This window comes from Thunnus albacares, chromosome 11 (assembly GCF_914725855.1).
Source record: "Thunnus albacares chromosome 11, fThuAlb1.1, whole genome shotgun sequence".
Classification (NCBI taxonomy): domain Eukaryota; kingdom Metazoa; phylum Chordata; class Actinopteri; order Scombriformes; family Scombridae; genus Thunnus; species Thunnus albacares.
The window spans coordinates 2,379,267-2,402,081 of NC_058116.1; the positions used below are offsets into that span (position 1 = coordinate 2,379,267).

A 22,815-nucleotide genomic window follows, 5' to 3' on the forward strand; every position below is an offset into this window, starting at 1 on the left:
CGATATGATAGGAAAAAAAGAAGAGCAACTCTTCCTCAGATGACTGAGAACGTCAATGCGGGACGTTATCAGACTGTCAGCAAGTACAGTCTGTCAACAATTACACAGAGAGGGATATTATAGTAGAACTGCAGTGCATAAACCCCTCATTACAAAGAGGGTAATGATGAACATTTGAGAGTTCAGTGGTGCAAAAACCATAGGCACTGGTCTACAGAGATGTGGAAAAAAGTGATATGGTCAGATGAGTCATCGTTCACCATATTCTCAACAAGTTGGCGAGTGCATGTGTAGCGTTCACCAAGAGAACAGTACAGGTCTGAATGTTTGACCCCTACAGTGAGGGGATCTGGGGGCTCTGTTATGCTGTGGGGGGCATTTTGCTGGCATGGTTTGGGTCCACTTGTCCCCTTAGAGGGAAGAGTCACTGCAAATCAATGCAAAGTTGTTGTGAGTGATCACCTTCATCCTATGATGAAACATTTCTATCCTGATGGGAGTGATCTCTTCCAGGATGACGATGCCTCCATCGGTAGGGTACGAGGGGTCACTGAATGGTTTGATCAGTATGAAAATGATGTGAATCATATGCTATGACCTTCACAGTCACCAGATCTCAACCCAATTAAACACCTATGGGAGATTTTGGACTGATGTGTTAGACAGTCACCATCATCAAAACACCAGATGAGGGAATATCTTTTTGAAGAATGGTGTTCATCCCTCCAGTAGAGTTCCAGAGACTGTAGAACCAATGCCACATGATGGCCCAACACCTTACTTACAACACATTGTTAAAGATGAAACCAGTGGTTTCCAACCTTTTTGGCTTTTGACGTCTTACAAAAAGCAGTGTGTAGTCGGGGTCACATTTCACATGTCTATGAGTTGTTAACAGCTCCACCAAATAGTGATTTTTCCCTCTAAACTTCTCACATGCTTTCATTTCAATAAATGTTCAAATGATCCAATATTTCAGCAAAAATCAAAGATTAGAGAAAAAGTTCAAAAACTGAAAACAGATTTGTGTATCAGAACTTTGTTTTTTCTTCTTTCCTCTCCCATTAATCATCTCACCACCCCTCAGATTTATCTGATGACCCTTTGGAGGGGCCCCGACCCCTAGGTTGGGAACCACTGGACTAAACTAGCTAACTGTATATAAAGTAGTGTAAACTAGCTCCACCTCCAGCAGCTACAACAGTAACATGCTGCTCTAACACTGATGTTTCACTATTAATAATCTAATGATGTCATATATAATAATATATCAGTCAGAGGGACCAAACCACTACTTTTACTGCAATACTTTAACTACATCAAGCTCATAATACTTATGTACTTTTACTGCAATACTTTAACTACATCAAGCTCATAATACTTATGTACTTTTACTGCAATACTTTAACTACATCAAGCTCATAATACTTATGTACTTTTACTGCAATACTTTAACTACATCAAGCTCATAATACTTATGTACTTTTACTGCAATACTTTAACTACATCAAGCTCATAATACTTATGTACTCTTACTGTAGTAGGATTTTCCATGCAGGACCTTTACTTGTAATGGAGTATTTTTACATTGCTGTAATGGTACTTTAAAGTACTTTAAATACTTTAAAGGATCTGAATACTTCATACACAGCTGTATAATAGACATCTGGAATTTGGTCAGAAAAGGTTGAGAAGTGTGGTCATTCGGGCTTTTATTTGGAACGTCTCTATAACGGAAGTCGCATTCTTTAATTGCGCTTCACTGCGGCTGCGCAGGGCAGCGAGCAGCACCGCCTGCGTTGTGTGTTTCCACTGTCGTTCAAAGCGAGCGGAGAATAAACTGAGATCTCATGTGCTTTTAATGGAAAAAAGGTTAAATATCTTCAGGTAAAGCAGCCTGAGAGGAGAAGGAGGAGGACGAGGACGAGGAGGAGGAGGGAGAGAGGAAGATCTGCAGAGAAGGAGAGACAGAGGAGAAGAGGAGGAGGACTGAGAGAAAAAATCGGGAGAGTAGAATGCCACAGATTTGACTGAAAGGTAAGGAAACCAGCCTCATCAATACTTATTGCCGATTGATCCTGGAGTTATCGATGCTGAGCTTCTCGATCCTGAGGTGAGGAAGGTTAAAGCCGCAGCAACCGCAGCCTGCTGCCGTGAATGTAGGTCATTGTGTCTGTGGGCCGAGCCGAACCAAGCCGAGCCAAACCGAGCCTGTCCGGGCTGTCCTGCAGCTGTAGGCAGGCCGCAGGCAGGCAGGCAGGCTGAGGAGGAGCAGGATGAAGATGAAGCTCTGCAGCTGGACTGACTGACTGACTGGTGCTGCAATCATCAGTTTCATTAATCATCAGAAATAACAATAATAACCACATTTGTATCCCACAACAATATAATGATAAATATGGAACTAAGTTGAGCAGAGACTGACACTAAAATGTTAAGTGACAGTATAAAAGTAAACATTTAAACAACAAATGTGTGAAGAGTGATGAGAAATGATAAAGCATGAAGGCTGCAGACATTCAGTCTTCACATTATTAAAGAAAAGTGTGTCAACATGATCCAGAACTTCTTTCAAGCTGAGGGACATCTGATAGTGGAATAAATCCAGTATACACATAGTTTAAATATTCTGTATGTACAGAAAGTAGAAAATGTCATTCAGAGAGGTGTAGAGCTGCAATGATTATTTGATTAATTGATTAGCTGCCAACTATTTAATTAATTGCCAACTATTTTGATAATTGATTCATCGTTTTGAGTCATTTTTTTTAAGAAAAAACATCCAAATTCTCTGGTTCCAGCTTCTCAATATGAATATTTTCTGGTTTCTTTAGTCCTGTGTGTCGGTTAACTGGGTTGCCGACTGTTGTGGACCAAACAACACATTTGAAGACATTGTCTTGGGCTTTGGAAAACAGCAACATTTTTAACGTTTTATGGACTAATCAATTAATCGAGAAAATAATCAACTGATTCATTGATAATGACGATAATCTTTAGTTGCAGCCCTAGACAGGTGCAAAATACAAATGACAGTGCAATGCATGTATGAAAGTGTGGAGTTCCAAATTACAAGCAATGAGTGAAGTGAACAGAAAGACGCATCACTATATTACTACTTAGAGTAAATAAATAAATAAATAAATACACATTTTACAGAAGACGATGAAAACAACAGATGTACAAACATGTAGTAGAGCTGAAAGATTATTAAAGAAGATTATATTGATCTTCTCATCAAACTCTCAGCAAGAAATGAATCATTATTTGTATTTTTTTTGCTTTATTGCTGAGAGTTTTAAGAGAAGATTCATAGCAGAAGCATGTCTATCTTGATTTTACAGTCAGGTGAAGGTTAGTGTAGTTTAGTTTTAGTTAGATTAAAGACAGGAAACAGGGGAAAACAGCTTGCTTGGCTCTGCTCTTAGATAACAAAATCCACCTATGAACACCTTCTAAAGCTCACTAATTAACATGTTATATCTTGTTTGTTTAATCCCTACAAAAACTGAAGTGTCAAAACAATAAGTTGTGGTTGTAGTAAGTCAAGAAACAACCCCCCCCCCCCCAGAAAAACTACAACCTGTTTTTTTTGTATGAATGAAACAAGCCTGAGACATGCTGGTAGGTGGATTCTTTTACCTCTGGACAGAGTCAGGAAAACTCCCTGTTTCCACTCTTTATGCTAAGCTAATCATCACCTGGTCCCAGTTTAATTTTTAATGTACAGGCATGAGAGCATACAATATGAAACAGTATCAATTGTTCAATGATAAAAGAAAGAAACAATGGTCATTTAAACCAGCGAAGTGCAGAGAGAAATGGTCACAGCAAACACAGATGTTGAAGCAACCAGATGGTTGTGGTAAGATAATATACAATGTAGAGAGAGAAAGCAGGTGACGTTTGGTGTGTGGCCTCAAAGGTTACCAGAGAAGGAGCTGTTCTAATATCTGTAATGGTTTCCACCAGCAGTCCAAACTAGTGCTGCATCTAACAGTTATCTTCATTATTGATGAGTCGATCTATAATAGATAATCGATAGAAATGTAAACTGACTGTCTGATTTACTGACTGATTGCTTTAACTGCACAAACACACTCACACTGATAAAGGGATAGTAAATCACTGACTGAGCTGAATGTGAAGCCAAGAATCTGAATCTGCTTGGAGAAATGCCAGCTGAGAGAAAATCCTTTTGGAAAATCACTGTGCTGTCTCTGTAATATTCCTGTAATACTTCAGTGGGGGATGCTGGTGTCTGTGCTGCTGCATGCACTGTTTAATAGTTGACTTTAACACTTGTAATATGACTGTCATGCTTTGGAGTTGATATGATATGATGATATCCATACAGTAACATCACTTCATACAGAGTTTTGCATGTCCATTGCTGTGGACTAGTGTCTGAAGCTGTGCACTAGTGTCTGAGACTGTGCACTAGTGTCTGAGACTGTTGACCAGTGTCTGAGACTGTGGACTAGTGTCTGAGACTGTGGACCGGTGTCTGAGACTGTGCACTGGTGTCTGAGGCTGTGGGCTAGTGTGTGAGACTGTGGACCAGTGTCTGAGACTGGGGACTGGTGTCTGAGGCTGTGGGCTACTGTCTGAGACTGGGGACCGGTGTCTGAGACTGGGGACCGGTGTCTGAGACTGGGGACCGGTGTCTGAGACTGGGGACCGGTGTCTGAGACTGTGCACTGGTGTGTGAGACTGTGCACTGGTGTGTGAGACTGTGGAATAGTGTGGACTGAGAGTCTGTGAGCAAGTGGCCACCATCTGGTCTTCAGGGTTCAGATACTCGTCCATACAACAGACATGCCTTCACTAAGTGTTGTGGGTATGTGTGTCTACAGATGTCCAACGTTAACATGGAAGCGACCACCATCCTCTCCATTCTCAAGAAGAAACTGGCCTTTTTGTCAGGTAAAATACACACACACACACAAAATATGAGATACCATGTTTACATGTGTTACCGTAGTGTGAGGACTGTATAATGACAGTTTACATGCAGTTTGGTCTGTAATCAGATTTCTCTCTATCTGTTTCATTTTAGGGGGCAAAGACAGGCGCAGTGGTCTGATCCTGACCATCCCACTTAGTTCAGATCAGACCAGCATGGAGGAGCTCAGTGTCACACTGGACTATCTGCTCAGCATCCCTAGGTACACACACACACACACACACACACACACACACACACACACACACACACACACACACACACACACGTAGACGGAGTGCTGGCAGCAGAAGCAACAGTCCGTATGTGCCTGTGTGCATTTATGTTTACATAAGACTATTTCATCTCATTTGTAATACTTGGACATGTTTGGAGTTGTGTCACTGAAGAGCCCCCCCCCCCCCCCCTCTCTATCTATCTCTCTCTATCTCTCTCTCTCTCTCTCTCTCTCTCAGTGAGAAGTGTAAGGCTCGGGGTTTCACCGTCATCGTGGATGGACGGAAGTCTCAGTGGAACATTGTGAAGACTGTGGTGCTCATGTTGCAGGTACAAACACATTAAACAGTTACCAGTAGAGAGAAATATGGGTCCTAATAATGACAGAAATGCTACTGTGTTACTCTGTCAGGATATTTAAAAGTTGATGATGATGATGATGATGATGATGCTGTTTCAGAATGTGATCCCAGCTGAGGTGTCGCTGGTCTGCGTGGTGAAACCAGATGAATTCTGGGATAAAAAAGTCACACATTTTTGCTTCTGGAAGGAGAAAGACCGCCTGGGCTTTGAGGTGAGTCTGCTCGCACCGCTGCTCGGTGAACTGCTTCAGCACCAACTAGCCTCAGGTGTCCTTTTAAACACAACTCTCTTTTTCACGCTGGAATTAGCAACTTTACGCTCACTTTCCACTCACTGACTATGCAGGAATCCACCGCTGACAGATAACTGAAATCATTTTGGAACCAGAAGTCTTTGTGGATTTTGAAAATTTGTACCTGACTTGGTCCAATTTTAATTTGTCCAATACTTACAATACAAATACCTCAGTTGTACTTTGTGTTTAGTGCTAATTAGTGAATGTTAACATGCTAACATGCTAAACATAATAAACTAAGATGGTAAAGATTGGCTGAAGCCAAATCTCCACTCTCTGGACTTGCAGACTGAGCTCTTTTATCCCCTCACGCTGGGCCACAAAGGGGATAAAAATGTGCTGTGAGACAGGACTTAAGACCTCCAGTGTTTCCATGGAGATAAATTGAAATTCCTGACCCTCTAATTCATTTCAAAGTTATTTTCTGAATGGTTCTTAATGGTTCTGATATGTGCAGGTCTGCTGCTTTACTCTATACAGATCTGGTCAGAATGAACTACTAAATACTGCCAGTATTATATTTACATTTAATCCTCAACTGAGGACCTTCACATCATAGACGGACAAAATCCAACCTTTGCCCGTCTAGTTTAGTGGATTATAATAAACAAATCCAAGTTATTAAGCCTATTTTATCAGAAGTAAATATTTTACATAACTTTCTTCAGTGCTGAATCCAAGCACAGGCTGGTCGTTTGCCTAAAATGATGTCCAGCACATCATAACACTGGTTTAGTTTTTCAGTTTGCTCCACAGTCTTTTCTGTTACTTTGACTAGTTTCAGCTTTGTCATTTTTAATAACGTTTTATTTATTGTATTCCCATTTCTGCCAGTCCCCGAAATCTTGTTTCTAACCACTGACTCCTCTGCCTAAATACTAAAGGGCTCAGTATGGTTGAGATGAGGTGCTTTGTATAACATGTTGTCTGACCACATCTGAAAGTGTTTATAACTGTTCTGAACGGCCATACTCGAAGGCGGAGTGAAAAGCCTGCCGTCATACAGCGGGGCGAGACCAGTTTTTAATTTTAATTCAATTTTACTCTAACTTTCAAATAACCACACACACTCATAACACACACACACACACACACACACACACACACACACACACCTCCATTGTGTTACCTGATATCAAACAGAGAAACTGAGCCTGTTATAATAACCTTGAGCATCATTAACCGTCCCGAGTGCTGCTGGAAACCTGAACCAGGATCAATGGTGTGTGTGTGTGTGTGTGTGTGTGTGAGAGTGTGTGTGATTTTCGGCCAGCATCCTCTCCTCCTCCTCCTCCTCCTCCTCCTCCTCGTCCTCCTCCTCTATTACAACAGATGGTTTTACTGACAGAGATCAGTAGTCACTGTGACCCAGATTTCTGCAGCCATGTTGGCTCCACGGTTGTTGCCGGGGTAACCGGAGCATGCTGGAGGATCTTTAGCGACTTGGAATATGCCGCATTAAGATAATCAATCACAGTCAATATTAGATTACTTTATTTTTTGGGGGGTCAAAATGACATCATCATTGTGTGCTGAGAGGAAAAGTCTACCTGTCGTTGTGTTCAAGGATGCTCCGATATCTGAGATTTAAGAGTTGGTAAATGAATGGCCACAGTTTTAATGACACAAATTCACATTCTCCTGTTCACAGTCACATGTTTGCTTTTGTGTAAGTTGTGAGTATTGAAACATGTAATTTTTATGGCTGTTCAAGTACCAAATACCTATGAAAGAAGACATCTTTGGTGCTTTAATAATAATAATAATAATAATGATGTACTTGGATGTAGCTGCTGTTTACAGTCTGTTAGATTGCTCATCTTCACTTAGTTTTAATACTAGCACACTTTGAACACACACACACACAGCTGCTGGAGGGGCAATTCCAGTGAGGGTGTTGAAATGTGACTCATCTAAACTATGGAGTATGTGCGTGTGTGTGTGGATGTCACAGCGGGGTGTGTGTCATACAGCTGCTCAGAAGTGTGACCTAACATTTAAATAAACACACACACACACACACACACACACACTGAACTGAGTCCAGTATCTCTGACAGCATCTGCTGCCGTGACAACTGGAGGACAGACTCACCACCATTTGTCTGTCAGACTGTCTAGTTTATTTGTAAAGTCATTTTTCATACATAAATGCAGTTCTATAGTGCTTTATGGAGTCATTTAACAATGTTAAAGGATGAAACATATGCACAGACACAGATGACGCTGCTGATTTTCATGTAAAAGCTACACTTCATAGAAGAAGTGTGAAGCTTCAGATCAGCTTGCAGATAGTTCATAAACACTGAACGCTCTATTTCCACATTTAGAAAGTGCTCTGGGAGGATGAAGGAGAAGTTTGTCTTGTGATCAAAAAAGTCTGTTGTGTTTCTAAACAGGAAGAATGTTAGATTTATTATCTGTGAACAAGGCCTGTAGGTATAAAACATTGAAGAAATGATGGAGAACGGTTCTAAGCTTTGACTTATGACTCAACTTTTTTGTAATAAGTGGGAGAGGCTTTGTATAAAGAAGCTAAAAGTAACTCTAGGTGTGGTTCTTCAGCGTTGACTGAAGTGGCTCCTCACTGTTGCAAAAGGACTACAATTTTGTACCCAAAATACCCGCCCTCAGGCACTGAATCAGCCAATAGCAGGCCACTGGGGCGATGCAGCCATGCCACATCACACCAGTCACCATAGCTTGATGCTGCTCACCTCGTCATGGTTAACACTACCCATCATTCAAGAAGAAAGCTTATATAAGATAGTTATGTTGAAAACATCAGTGTATGCTAATTAGAATATTATTCGTTAACATTTTAAAATCCCCTACAGACATATTTTAATACATACAAATATGATACAGCAAAATACATTAAAAAAACTCCAGAATCTGTGAATATGCAAACATTTTTCATTTCCAAAGTTTAACTGCTGGACAAAAGTTGTCTTACTCAACTCAGAGTCCATTCTTTGTGTATTTATGTCCACTGGAGGCTTCAAGTTTCCACATCACGCTTGTATGAGTTGCATACTGGACCACAGTTGGCTCCAAACTAGTTGTGATGTTGCAAAATGCTTGTACATACACGCCTTAAAGTCAAGATTTAGATGAGAACAAAGAAACTTTCTCCTTCAGCAGATGAATGTGAAAACAAATGTTGCACATACGTCATTCTGCACAGTGCAAAATCAGAGGAAGGAGAAGAAAAACACATTTTTGAGTGGAGTTGGACTTTAAATGAGTTGAATCTTTATATTATTAGTCACATACATGTTTAATTCTTGTGTTTTTCTAAAATAGAGAACTCAGGGTTCAACCTAAAAATGAAACATGTCAACTGGCAAATGCATGTATCTAGATTGATTTTAACTTTGTTATTCATTGTGTTTCAAACTCACCAGAAATCTTCTTTATTTCACAGCTCAGCTAATCTAATACATGTTGTACCTTTTAATAATGTACAGTATGTGTTTTTGATTGTATTCATGTTGAATCCATCATGTCATGAAGCTTTTCCTGTTGTACAGGTAGTGTGAGTGGAGGTTTCACACTTAAGTCTAGACTGTTACTCTGTTTTCAATGAGCTGGTAAACAGAATGTCTGAATAAAGTATAAGAGGAGAGAGTTCAGTCTGTCATTGATATGGCTGATATGAAAACTGTTGCCTGCATATTAAGCTTAATGCCATGTGTCAGCCAAACTACAAAATTAAACTCTGTGCTTATTATCTGATTAATTTGCTCTCTGCGTGCTGGTGTCTGTGCTTCCTGTCAGGTGATCCTGGTTTCGGCCAATAAGCTGACTCGTTACATCGAACCGTGTCAGCTGACGGACGATTTTGGAGGAAGTCTGGACTACGACCACAACGACTGGCTCAACAAAAGACTGGTCGCTATTTAATTCATAAATACATGAATGTATTTTATATTTTTATGACTTCAAATGCTCATCGCCATGGTAACCTTGCACCAGGTCTGAACTCTTTTTTTTTTGACAATTATCGCAGGTTTTTGAGAAGTTCACCAAGGAGTCGACGTCGCTGCTGGACGAGCTGTCGATCATCAATGACAGCGACAAGAGCAGCTCGGTGGACAAGGACAAGTATGCGCGCGCACACACACACACACACACCACACACACCACACACACAGTTTAGAGTGTACTACCAGTAGAGTGTTTGTAACAGTGTGTTTGTCTGTCCCCTGCAGATCAGCAGACTGTGCCCTCCTGCCGTCTTTTGACCCTGAGACTGTCCTCCAGACTGGTAAATACCATCCTCTCTGATTTAGGCCCACACATGTGCCTCGTTACATAAATGTGGTGGCAAATTTGCACGTTGGTCTACATGATATCTGAGACCAACTGACACCAGACTGGAAACAACTCAGGATCCACCAGGAGGACCTGAAGGAGGTCTTCTGCTGCCACTAAGACCTGCAGCTAAATAGAGACAAGGATGGATGGAGGGATGGATGGAGGGATGGATGGATGGAGGGATGGCTGGCTGTGTTCACTGTACTGAGCAGCCTGTGTCTGTGTGTTGGGCAGAGGTGAAAGGAGCCTTTGTTTATGGTACCACCCTCCTCCCTCTGCCAGCTCCCTTCATAATGTCACAGCATGTACACAAACACTGATGCATTATTGTTTCAGATGCTTTTATAACAGACTTTTAAAAATCTGAAACCAACCCTCTCTCTCTCTCCTCTCTCTCTCTGTCTGTCTGCAGGTCATGAGTTGTTGTCGGAGTTGCAGCAGCGTCGTTTCAACGGCTCCGAGGGAGGAGTAGGAGGAGGACAGGGAGGTGAGGAAGTAGCTGTCAGTCTTCCAGATTTCACTGTCATTGGTCCAGCAGCTCTGATGGATGGATGAATGAATGGATAAACAAATGTCATCTGTAGTGTCTTGTGCATGGTTTTTTCTCTGAGCTCTTGGTGTTGGAGAGAGACACTTGAATGCTCCATTCAGCTGTTCCAGAGTACTACGGTATGACGTAGTGAGTGAGAGTACAGCGTGGCCTGCTAGAGTTGTAGGTACTGTGTAAAGATTTAACACCAGAAGTGAGATGTCAACGGAACATGTTAAGCACGACACGACAAGTGTGAATTAATTCAATCCGCAGCGACTCAGACCTCTGTTATGATGTTTGTCCTCAGAAGCAGCTGTCCTCCACCCGGCTGAAAAACATCAGAAATTTACTAGACAAAAATAGTCCAGCACATCCACCGTGGAAGATTCTCCCACAATGTGGCAGCTGGTGCTGGATGCTTCTATATCAGAGTGCAGGCTAACGTTAGCGACTCTGTCCTGCTGCTCTGTATTAGATTTGGCCTAAATTGTTTCCCAAGATAGGATTACATCAGTCCTCATCCTATAAGACTTTTCTCCCCTAATGTTAACTCAAAGTTTGAAAATACAAAATACAGTCTGATCTTAACATTTCAACTCGAGATGTTGTGGAAGAATTTGACTGGCCTGCACAGAGCCCTGACCTCAACCACACCCAACACCTTAACGATAAACTGGAACATTGACTGTGAGCCAGACCTCGTCACCCAGCAACATCAGTGTTGGACCTGACTGATGCTCTTGTGGTTGAATGGGAGCAAATCCCTGCAGCCAGGTTCCAACATCTGGTGAAAAGCCTGAAACCAGAAGAATGGAGGCTATTATAGCAGCAGATTAATACCCACAACATGTTCAGCTACATCCCATCCACACATAGCTTTAGCTATAGCTTTTTGGCCATATATTCTGTCTTTTCAGTGAGATGACTAAGGACAAATGATCTAAATTGTTGCAGATCACTGGAGATGTGGATTGTTCTTAAAATACTCAGAAGGCCACTGAGAATTAAACAATTTAAAGTACCTCACCAGCAACCACTGGCCTTACAGAGTAAAAACGTGCAGATACGTTTTTATACAATTAGACCAGAGACAAGGAGACGTCCTGGAATATAACCCCATAGGTTCTCTGTCTGACCTCTTTCTGACCTCTGACCTCCAGTTCCGGCCTGGTGTCCCATGGAGGAGGAGCTGCTCGCTCAGCCTCAGGTGATGAAGCTGCTGGACTCGCTCAGGGAGCAGTACACAAAATACCAGGAGCTCTGCAGACAGCGAAACAAACGCACCCAGCTAGACGAGATCCATGCCAAGGTCATGCAGGTACAGGATGAAAATCTCATTTTGGTTTTTTCACATTTTTTACCTTGTTAGTTGAAAGTGCAGAGAGACATGAGTAATGGGTAGAGAGAAGGCGAGAGAAGACGTGCAACAAAGGTGCTATTGGATAGATGGCCATGAAATGTGGCACAGGCATTGTATTGTGTAAAAATGTCCTCTATACACTCACAACTCTCTGCACACAGTGTTCTACTGCAGTATCAGCCTCTTCAGTCTTTAAAAGTCCCTCGCCCTGATTCTTTTATCAGTGAGCCTTTGACCTGGACCCTCAGAAAGCGTGTCAGTGAGCAGGCATAGCTTCACTGCTTCGCTCTGCAGCACTTCAGTAGAAGAATACTCTGTGATTACCGGGGTTCCTGCAGCCGCAGGGGCTGATGGGTAATGCTACTGTCTTGGAGATGAGCCTGGGGTTGCCATGGTAACCTCAACATATCGGTCGGTAGCCTGGAGGATTTGAGGTGGGGGGGGGGGGGGGGGGGGGGTTGGCCTAGTTCTGGATTGTGGCGTTGTGTGTGTGTGTGTGTTTGTGTGTGTGTGTGTGTGTGTGCGTGCGTGTTTGTGTTTGTCATAGGCTATGTCCGGGGACAAATTTCAGACTAAAGACCAGTTAATTGGAGGTGGCTTGTCCAACTGGGGACACTTTTGTCCCCAGTTGGGAAAAAGCTGATTTTTGGGTCAGTGTTCAAGTTTAGGGTTAGGTTAAGGATAGTGAAAGTCTCCAGGAAATGAATGTAAGTCTATGTAATGTCCCCCAAAGTGACCTAAGCAAACGTGTGTGAGTGTGAATGAGTGTGAGTGTGTGTGTGTGTGTGTGCGTGTGTGTTAGCTCTAGACATCACTGACCTGATAAATACAATGATCACAATACTGACACACATCTGCATAGACAGTTGCAGATGTTTCTGTACTGTAAGTAATATGATGATCATGTTGACTTCAGCTCAAGAAAACACTGTATGTGATTCATTGTGTAATAGAACAATATAAAACCAAACATAAAACCCCGCAGAGTTTCCACAAATAGATGTAATGTGCATTCTGAAAATGATGGAAATATTTTTGCTTATATTAATATATTATATTTAATATGTTCAATCATGAAATAAAATGAGTAAACTTGCACTATGGGAAGTGTAGGATCCAGTGTGTTGACAGCTTGAGTCATATTACAGACTAAAAGTCAAAAAAAGATCTCTGCCTCTATTGAAAGCTGTTTCTTTTGTCTTTGATTTAGTGCAGTGCTAAAGTGCTGCAGTGCCCCTGAATAATTTCAGTTATACTTCGATCAGCTCTTTATATTCTACCTCTCTTATGCTTCAGCTGTTGGCTGTACTGTAACGTGAATATATTTATGTTGCCAAAGCAACTAAAGGAAAACATGATGGATGAAAAGCGCAATAGTGACTTTAATATAAATGATTCATATAAGAAAAGATTTATGGACAGTGATCGTCATCATATATGATTTTGTGATATAGTGTGAACTCATCACAGAGAGCCTGAGAGCCCCCTGCTGGTGGCCTCTCAGGCTCAACCTCAACCTCAGTACAGTTCACTTCAATGAAGCTTTACTGGCCTGATGTTTTACCAAAATACATGTTGCTAAAGCATATACATAAACAGAGTACAATGTAAATAATATATAGTCATTACATCAAATAAAAGTAGCAATGAAACTAAACGTATTGATAGGTGTTATTTTTCTCCCTGAAGGTTTAACCAAATGAAATGTGCAGCTGACCCTGTGCAGACAGTGCTGCTGGCACATTCATTCACATGGTTTAGGCCTTAAACTAGAGTATTTCTAGGAAAGCGTGTTTTTTTTTCACTGCAGTGCTACTTATCAGTGAAACTTCAGTATCGGAGTTGAAAATAAACTGCTGACGTCCTCTAGTAGCTGGTCTCACTGCAGCCAAGATGATGATTTGATGCTGGCAACCACCACACTCTTCCACATTAAAGGATGGCATTCTCAGATGTAAGATATTTTAGTAACCAGAACTCGCTGCCAAGCTAAAAGCAGCAAAACCTCAAAACATTACTTAATTGGTAGAGTTAATGGACAAGGTCTGGAATTCCCTCCAAACTGTGTGAACTTTCATGAAATACAGTCCAGACAGTATTTGGACAGTTCTTCAGGCTCTGTGCTTCAGCACATTCAATTTGAAATAAAATAACGGATACAACATTAAAGTGCCAAGTCTCAGCTTTAATATGAAGAGGTTTACATCAGTATAGAAAGAACTGTGTGGGAGATAAAGCCCTTTTAACACAATGTCCAAAGTACTTCCACAATACTACCTGTCCCAGGTTAGCAGTGTGTAAGATTGATTTGGGGTCATTTATATATACAGTGCCATTGAAAAGTATGGACACACCTTCCCATTCACTTAAATGAGATTGTGTCCAAACACTACAAACATGGAGACAGATCGCTCTAACTACTACAATACCCATGAGCCTTGGCTGTGGTCATGAGGGAGAAGAAGCCAGTCAGAGGTGTGAATCAGAGCTGTAACGGATACAAAAAATGTTTCAGTTGTGGGAAAAAACATCCAGTTGCTGAACTCATTCAAAATTGATCCAGAAATAAATGGATTTAAGTTAGAGATCGTATTGTGTCGGCAGCGTCCTTCACCTAACATTGTCCTATGAGAAGATTTATGGCACTTCATGGAACCAGGGGTGCCTGAAATAGCTCCTGCCACCTAGCAACTCTACAGGAGATCGCTAAGTCTGTATTTGGTTACAGTTTGTAAGTGTACAGTGTTTTCTTCCTGTCTTTCTCTCAGGTGGTCACCTGGCTGCAGGGTCCAGGTTCAGAGCTGTTGAAGACTCATCAGGCGATCGGAGACTCTATGCGAGCGGCTCAGGCCCTGCAGCAGAAACACGAGGAGATCGAGAGCCAGCACAGTGTAATGCAACACGCTGAACACACACACACACACACACACATTATCATGTGATAAGGACAAACTGATGAATCAGATTAGAGGTTAAAGTTAGATCTGAGAGGATTTTGTCCCTTGATGTTTCCACTCTGCCGTCTGTAGTTTGACCATGAAAACGTCACAAGAGTGCAGAAACAAATTCACTCTTAATGCATTTAAGCCTGAAAACGGGGTCACATAACTCTCACGTTGTGATCACTTCAATTGCTGAGACTCGTCACACAATCTGTTGATTTGTTCAGTGACTCAAAAAGGTCTGGAGGTGTTCTCATGTATGTTAGTTGGCTAAATTTTGAGTCAATGCACTATGTGGAGTGAAGCCATTTTAGTCACACTTAAGGTAAATTTGAGCATTGGGCTGATTCTGTCTTTGTGTGTGTGTGTGTACAGGAGTGGTTTGCGGTGTATGTGGAGTTGAACCAGCAGATCGCTGCCTTGCTCAGTGCTGGGGAAGAGGAGGAAGTGGTGGAGCTGAAGGCGCTGCAGCAGCAGCTGAGTGATGTCTGCTATCAACAGGCGGCTCAGCTGGAGAGCCGACAGAACGTCCTGCAGGCGGCGCAGTGCTTCCACAGCACCACACAGGAGGTAGCGCGCGCACACACACACACACACACACACACACACACACACACACACACACACTGTATCAGCTGTTGTTTGTGCAGGTTCTGGGTTTTCAGACTGAAAACAGCATTGTGTTAAAAAACCACAGGGGGCTGTGTTGGTGTGCTTTTTCAGAGAGCAGTATGATGATGAGATACAATCAAGGAGGTCCAATTTGAGTAAAACATCCATTAGTTTTGAAAGCTTATCAGTCACAGCACAGAGCATAATACTATTGTGACAGTAGGGCTGGGTGACATGGCCAAAAATGAAATACTTTGTCATGCTTGGATTCTAGATTTTAATGGATTTTTTCCCTGCAGAATGTATTCCTGTTTTAGACTGCCTGAACTGGGATGCACCAAATCCATCAGCTCAGATACTGACCTTATTAATGGATCCAGTATCAGCCAGACTGATCCACATAAAAAGTTTTTCTGTTCTGTTCAAGTAATTTACTTGACTTTCCTGGTTAGCAAACCTTACCAAAAATTGACTGGATACTTCCGCAATTTTTTATCAGGAGGTCATTTTAAAACTTTGCATGGATGAAAAACATTTTTATTATATGTATGAAAAAGCTCAATAAAAGTAGCTACACTGTTTACCAGGTTGGTTTTGATCTGTGAGGAAAAAGAAGGAGGTTGAAGTAGTCTGTTGAAAAATTGTAGAAGATGAAGCTGAGCAGAGCCTTTTCTCTCTGCTGTGGACACATAGAGGGTCTGTACATGACACCTGCACCACAATGATCTTTATCAGTTCAGTGTTCATGTGGGACATAAAGGTTCTGACTGATGAGAAGAGGACAGGTGTAGCATCTCTGTCTTCTGTCTCTGCTTAGCTTAGCTTAGCACAAAGACTGTAGTCAGATGGAAACTGCTTGCTTTGTTTCATGAAAAGTGGATAAAATATAAACAATCCGATTCCTTGGAATTTAGCAGCTCCTCCAGTGGTTAACTTATGCAGCTGAAATTGTACAAGAAAATAAAAGTGTGATAGTGTATGTGATTTATCTCTATGTCTGTCTCTGCAGTTGTCCCAGCAGTTGGACAGTCTACTGGGCATGCTCTGTGCTGATGTGGCTCCAGCTGACGGAGCTTCGATTCAACAAAACCTCAAACTGCTGGAGGAGAAGCTGCAGACTGTCGGTTCGTCCTCTGAATGTTGAATCTTGAGAAATTTCCTCTAAAATCATGAAACTTTTATATATTTTTGTGGTGTTAATTAACTGTGTACATCTACATATTTAACACCTGTGACAGAGCAGTTAACTGATGGGTGTAGAAAACGTTCTCTGACATTATCTCCCCTCTATCCTCTACAGAGGCAGGTCTTACTTCTCTGCGTCAGAAGGGCGGACTGTTGCTGGAGCAGATGTGCAGCCAGCCGTCGTGGTCTCTGGAAGAAACAGAGAGTCCAGCGGGTGAACAACAGGACAACGTTCAGCACATCCAGGCTGTGATGGAGGAGATGCAGCTCCGCAAGCAGAGGTATTTCTTCTTCTTCTTTTTCTTTTCCTTTTCCTGTAATTAACCAGGTAAAACTCTCATGCAGATTGAAAGAATCTTTGTTCTAGAGACATCAGACATGTTTACCTGTCAGCTCAAGCTAAACTTCTGAGGATTGAGTTCAGACAGCAGAGTTCAGCTGGAGTCCAGACTGCTTTCCAGCCATTGTGAGCCAGAGTGTCTGTGATCAGTCTTTCTGAAAAGCTGAAACATGATACTGAGTTTTGAAGTCCAACTTGAATCACATTTAATCATCCCTTTTAGCTGTCAAAAATACAGAGCTGTCAGCATGTATTGTTAATGGCCTTTTATAATTAAAGAAAAAAAGATCTTTGGGAAAATATGAGAAATACTTATTTCCTATGTCAGCCTCCTGGTGGCTGTGATTGGAAAAGAGAGACCAAGTAAACAAACTGCTGTAGCTACAAGTCATGGACAGACAGTGTGTTGTTAGCAGTGGTATTGAAGAGTAAGAACCACACCAGCATCTAACAAGACTCAAGTGACATTTGCAGGTAGGTTTACATGATGTTTAATGTACTACAGCTGAGCAGCTAATTAGCTATCTAGCCAGCAAACTGACGTTAGCAGTGCACTTTTCCCACGGTGAATGTCTGTTTGGTGGCTTGTTCAACAAGCTAAGTTGCAGGACAAGGTGTGTGTTCATATCTGTAAGTTAGATAAGACGGAGACTTTGACAGGAAAGCTAATGTGGGTTGTTGTTCAGAGTCTGTGGCTCTTTAGTTGTGTAGCAGGATGCAATCAGGCTCAGTGTGACCATCTGCTCTGTCTATGATAGAACACCACATTATCACTTTTATCACATTTAATTTGTATCAAAATAAGGACTCCATCTACATAGATGGATAACTACAAGAGAAATGTCTCTCCTCTGGTTTCAGATTTTATTTTCAAAAGAGAACACAGGACAAGTGATTTACAGTATGTATTGTATTACACTGTGTTTTACAGTATAAATCACTTATATGATTTACTCGTCAAAAAACAATGCAATTTAATTTCTGTTGCACTTTAAATAACTGTGTATCCGTAGTAAATTTTCCAGCATGACACATTCACTGGGACATCATTTTTAATTTAACATTGCACAACTACAGCTCCCATGAGTCTTACCTGGCATCAGACCAATAACAGCACAATAAAAGGGGCGTGTTGCTTGGAGTATAGCTGAGTCTTCAAATATAAGTTTGAGTAGCAGATCCATAAGATTGAAGGCTTATAAGATGCCAAAACACTGCACAGCAGTTAATAATACACTTAGACAGGACTTTCCAGCTCTGGGAAAGTATCACAGCAACAATCATTTTATCTCTGTTGCATGGTAAAAATTAGACATTCTTGTTCTAGTTCTAAAGTAATCTACTAGGAAGGTGTGCTTGCAAATATTTGATTGGCCAACACAGTGTGTTTGTGGATGTTACTGCAATCTTTAAACAGCATGTACATGTCGTAATGAACACTTCAGCCTGTAGGGGACAGTAGCAGCACTTACTGGTTATCTTATGTGAATGAAGCCTTCAAAAGTAGGAATGTGTGTGTGTGTGTGTGTGTTGTAGGTGTGAGGACATGGTGGATGTGAGGAGGCTGAAGATGCTACAGATGGTCCAACTGTTCAAATGTGAGGAAGACGCTTTACAGGTCAGACACACAAACGCAACAACTCACACATGCACACATATGTACATTCTGTATTGATGAGATGATGATCTGTGTATGTATCTGTGTTCAGGCAGTGGAGTGGCTGAGCGAGCTGTTGGATGCCTTGTTGAAGACTCATGTCAGACTGGGTGATGAGTCTCAGGAGACCAGGACCATGTTGGACAAACACAGGAAGTTTGTGGATGTTGCTCAGGTGAGACACTTCCAGACTACATGCTGTTATTTGATCGATCTTTATGTAAAGATATAGTTGTTCACATCCACAATTAACATGAAAAATGAGTTTTTTGGGGTAAAACAGTCAGCGTAAAATGAATCCATTACAACTTTTCTGTATGTTTCACAGTTTACCAGCCAGTCTGAAACTCTTTTTACTCAACTCCTCTGTTTCCGTAGTTACTGCTCTATTCCTTTATAGGGCAGAAGAATGAATGTCTACAAACCTTTATGGCAATCCATCAAATAGTTGTAAAATATTTAAACAGTCAAATCTGAATTTAAAAATGTGTTGTTATGTTTAATAAATAAATAATTCTGAAAACAAAAAATAACAAACTGACTGACTGACATTAACTTATCTCTGTCTTCCTCTCTCTCCCCCAGAGCACCTATGACTACGGCCGTCAGCTGCTGCAGGCGACTGTCGTCCTCTGTCAGTCTCTGCGCTGTACGACGCGCTCGTCGGGAGACACTCTGCCCAGACTCAACCGAGTCTGGAAACAGTTCAGCGTTAGCGCTGAGGAGAGACAGCAGAGACTGGAGCTGGCCCTGAGCTTCCACACCGCTGCAGAGAAGGTGAGACCTCACTGTGTTAATGTGTCAGGTGTTACAGCAGTGTGTGAATGAGGAGACTAAAGCCTCTTCTATGTACACTATCAACAGGCTGATATTAGGTTGTGACAGACATATGAAGATGCAAACAGATTCCAAAGCCCATATTAAATAATGGCAAACACTGGAGTCTGTTATGCACACAGACACAATCCACACCATAAATATGCCTTCAGTACGTGTGTGCACTGTGTTTCAGGTGTTACATCAGGAATGTGTAGAGCCAGAGTCTCTGGATGAAGTCGACTCTTCAGGAAAAACTCTGCTGGACAGACTGACCATGCCGGTTATCTTCCCCGATGGGTACATACACACATACACACACAAGCCTGTTTTTGTCATTTCAGAGGACTTTTCATTGATGTAAATTAATTCCATGAACATTTACCTTAACCGTAACCACTGCATAACCCCAGTCTTTACCAAGTCTTAACCCAAAAATGTAATAATTTACCTTGTGGGGACCGGTGTGTATGGGAGTTGAGTTCCCATAATGTGACCGAGTTCATATAGTACAAACTCCTAACTGGAATTGGTATCATTTCAGGAGCGAGCAGTACTTTGGGAGTCCCAGCGAAACAGCGGCGGCGGCAGAGGGTGTCAGAGAGCGCCTCCTGCTGGTGGAGGAGCGGCGGCTGCAGCTGCAGGTGGTGGGGCTTCACAACGACGATGTGGAGGAGAAGCTAAACGGGCAGGAGGCGCGGTTAGACGTGATCGGAGAGGAACTGAGCGAGAAAGAGGAGCAAGATGAGGAGGAAGAGGAGGAGGAAGAGGAGGAGGAGGGGCAACAGGATGAAGAGTTAGAGAGGGCTACACAGGACTGCTAATGGATCGCTGATGACGTTAAACCAAGCAGCCTTACTGAAGCTCGTTAACGAAAGGGCTGCTGATTAATTTCTACCGAGAGCTCCGATGCTTTCTTAAGCCAGATAAGCCTGCTGTTGGTTGCCTCTGTCTCACCGCAACAGTAGATCATTCTTATTGCTGGCATTTCTCCACATTAAGACTACATTTCCCATCAGCCTCATTGCTTACCCTTCCTGCAAGAGGATAAACATGTTGGATGTGATTACTCAGTCATTTTTTCACTCCGTTAAAAGCAGAAATTCTGAAAGCTCCACCAGTGTTTGCTCTGGACATACAGCAGCGCCCTCCAGCTGTTTTTGCTGCCATGAAGCGATCCAGCAGATTTCCTTCCAAATGTGACCTGCTGAATCACAAATGTAAAGTACTGGAATTATTAATACTTGTGTCTCTAAATGCTCTGCTGATAATGACTGATGATAAAATAACCCATTTTGGATAAGAATACTCCTAACATACACCTAACACCCTTCTTCCCAGCATGCCATTTGTTCACCGAAGTGGGCGGAGCTTCCATGGTGCTAACATGGTGACTAAGGTTTCTGTCTGTGCCTCCTCCAACTTCTCTCCTTTCCTGTTTACTGTGCTGCGTCGCCTCCTGGTATTTCCCTCTTCAAACAGAAGATAAACTTTGTGGCCAACACAGGATCTCACAGCTGCAGTATATCAGGTGTGCAGCAACCTGATCCTGTTCCTGCATCAACATTTCTCCCATATACCGTGTCAGGTGACTGGAGCATTTCAACTCTAGCATGGACATGAAACTCTCCTGGTTGAATCATCTCTACAAACTAGCTGAAAAAAATCTGCTTCATTGACAAAAAGTCAAAGGTACATGATTGTATCTATAGCGACATCAACATATAAGTCCCAGAGTGCATTAGGAAACAATAAAAAAACAACATCCAATCAGCTTCAAGTAAGGTTTTGTTGTGATTTCCTCCTGCTAGTCTTCAGGTGTAATGAGTTAATTTCCTCCAAAATTTTAAGTCGTCCTCTAAACTGAAATGCAGATTATCCTCACTTTGTGTGCAAGGAAATATTGTGCAGATTTTTCTACTAAAAAAGAATAGAAGTGGTTGTTTTCCATGGCAACGGCTGACTGACATTGGAAGGCTGGCATTGCTAGGAGATATTGCAACTTCTCCGGTCACCACTGACTGGAGAACATCACACTGTGTATCCTAAAAAACATTTTCAACAAATCATAGTGTTCGCTATTAATGATTTAAGCTTGGAAGGACCCATCATGCTGTTGAAGTTGTACTCCACAGAGTGCTGAGCCTAGCTTAGCACTGATTTTGCAGTATACATTTCTTATCTTTCATGTTATTTCAATACCTGCAGAGTAACCGGCAGCTCCTTCACACGCAGTACTGTGTTAGCCCTGCGTTAGCTGTCTTTTCATGGGTCTAAATGTGCTGATGGCAAATTACCAGACTGTAAAAACTCACAGCAGCAAGTTGTGCAATGACCTAACATAAGACCCGCCTTCTTGATGTTCAACAACCAATCAACAGCTGAAAACCAGTCATTTTTTTTTAGTAATTAGAAATTTTACTAAAGAAGTGCAGAAGTGGAAACAAACACCAAGGAGGGATGTATTGATTTCTTAGCAAAAATAGATGTTAATTTAAAGCCCACTGATTGGATGGTTCTTGTTGAAATGATCTGTGGGACTTGTAGTCGACCTAGCTGTAACAATAATATCCGGGATACGTACATGATTCATGGGCCCAGATGCTCCAACCGCTTTACTGCTCTGTAGAAACCCTCTGCCTTCATGATGAGAATCAAACCTGTGCCACTCGCTCTGGTTCTGACTGACCACAGGGACTGAGTTGACCTCTGCTGCCAGTCTGGTGTACAGACTGGGAGCACTGGGACTGGTGGTCATTTGCTGTCATGGTGACATCAGAATAAGATAGATTCCTTTTCTATTTATTTTACTGTTTTCAAGCAAATCTTGTTGTAAATGGTTGGTATTTTAACCAATAACTGCTGCTGTACGTGTAATCGCTAAATGCTGCATCTTGCTTTCTGTCCTCTCCGTCCAATGACATCAGTATGACATCATCCTCTAAATAAAGAAGCTTTTTGAAGTTACTGTCAGAGTGGGATTTTTATGTCTTCATTTTTAAATTAGGATTACAAAAAAATGGTTATATCAACAAATTAAACATCCACAGACGGCAACTAACATACAACTGACTAATTATAAAACAGTGGAAACATGGTAAAAAGAAGGAATTTGGCACTACAAAGACTGACTTTGAAAGATATCCACTGATTTTGTCCCCCATCACTTACATTGTAAGAAAAACATGTTTCAATGGTCATTTGACTACTCT

General features: G+C 41.8%; 1 protein-coding gene across 1 annotated transcript; it reads left to right on the top strand.

The window, feature by feature from the left end:
* The first annotated feature begins 1,761 nt into the window (after positions 1 to 1,761).
* Positions 1,762 to 22,570, top strand: sestd1 (SEC14 and spectrin domains 1). Its single transcript, XM_044366190.1, has 19 exons — positions 1,762 to 2,037; positions 4,857 to 4,926; positions 5,060 to 5,168; positions 5,422 to 5,512; positions 5,643 to 5,756; positions 9,620 to 9,733; positions 9,852 to 9,946; positions 10,054 to 10,109; positions 10,572 to 10,646; positions 11,852 to 12,009; positions 14,820 to 14,942; positions 15,369 to 15,563; positions 16,615 to 16,729; positions 16,906 to 17,071; positions 18,667 to 18,748; positions 18,840 to 18,962; positions 19,373 to 19,564; positions 19,800 to 19,903; positions 20,148 to 22,570. Exons 2-19 carry the CDS (start codon positions 4,857 to 4,859, stop codon positions 20,425 to 20,427), a joined length of 2,262 nt encoding a protein of 753 aa, XP_044222125.1. The 5' UTR covers positions 1,762 to 2,037; the 3' UTR covers positions 20,428 to 22,570.
* Positions 22,571 to 22,815: the final 245 nt, after the last annotated feature.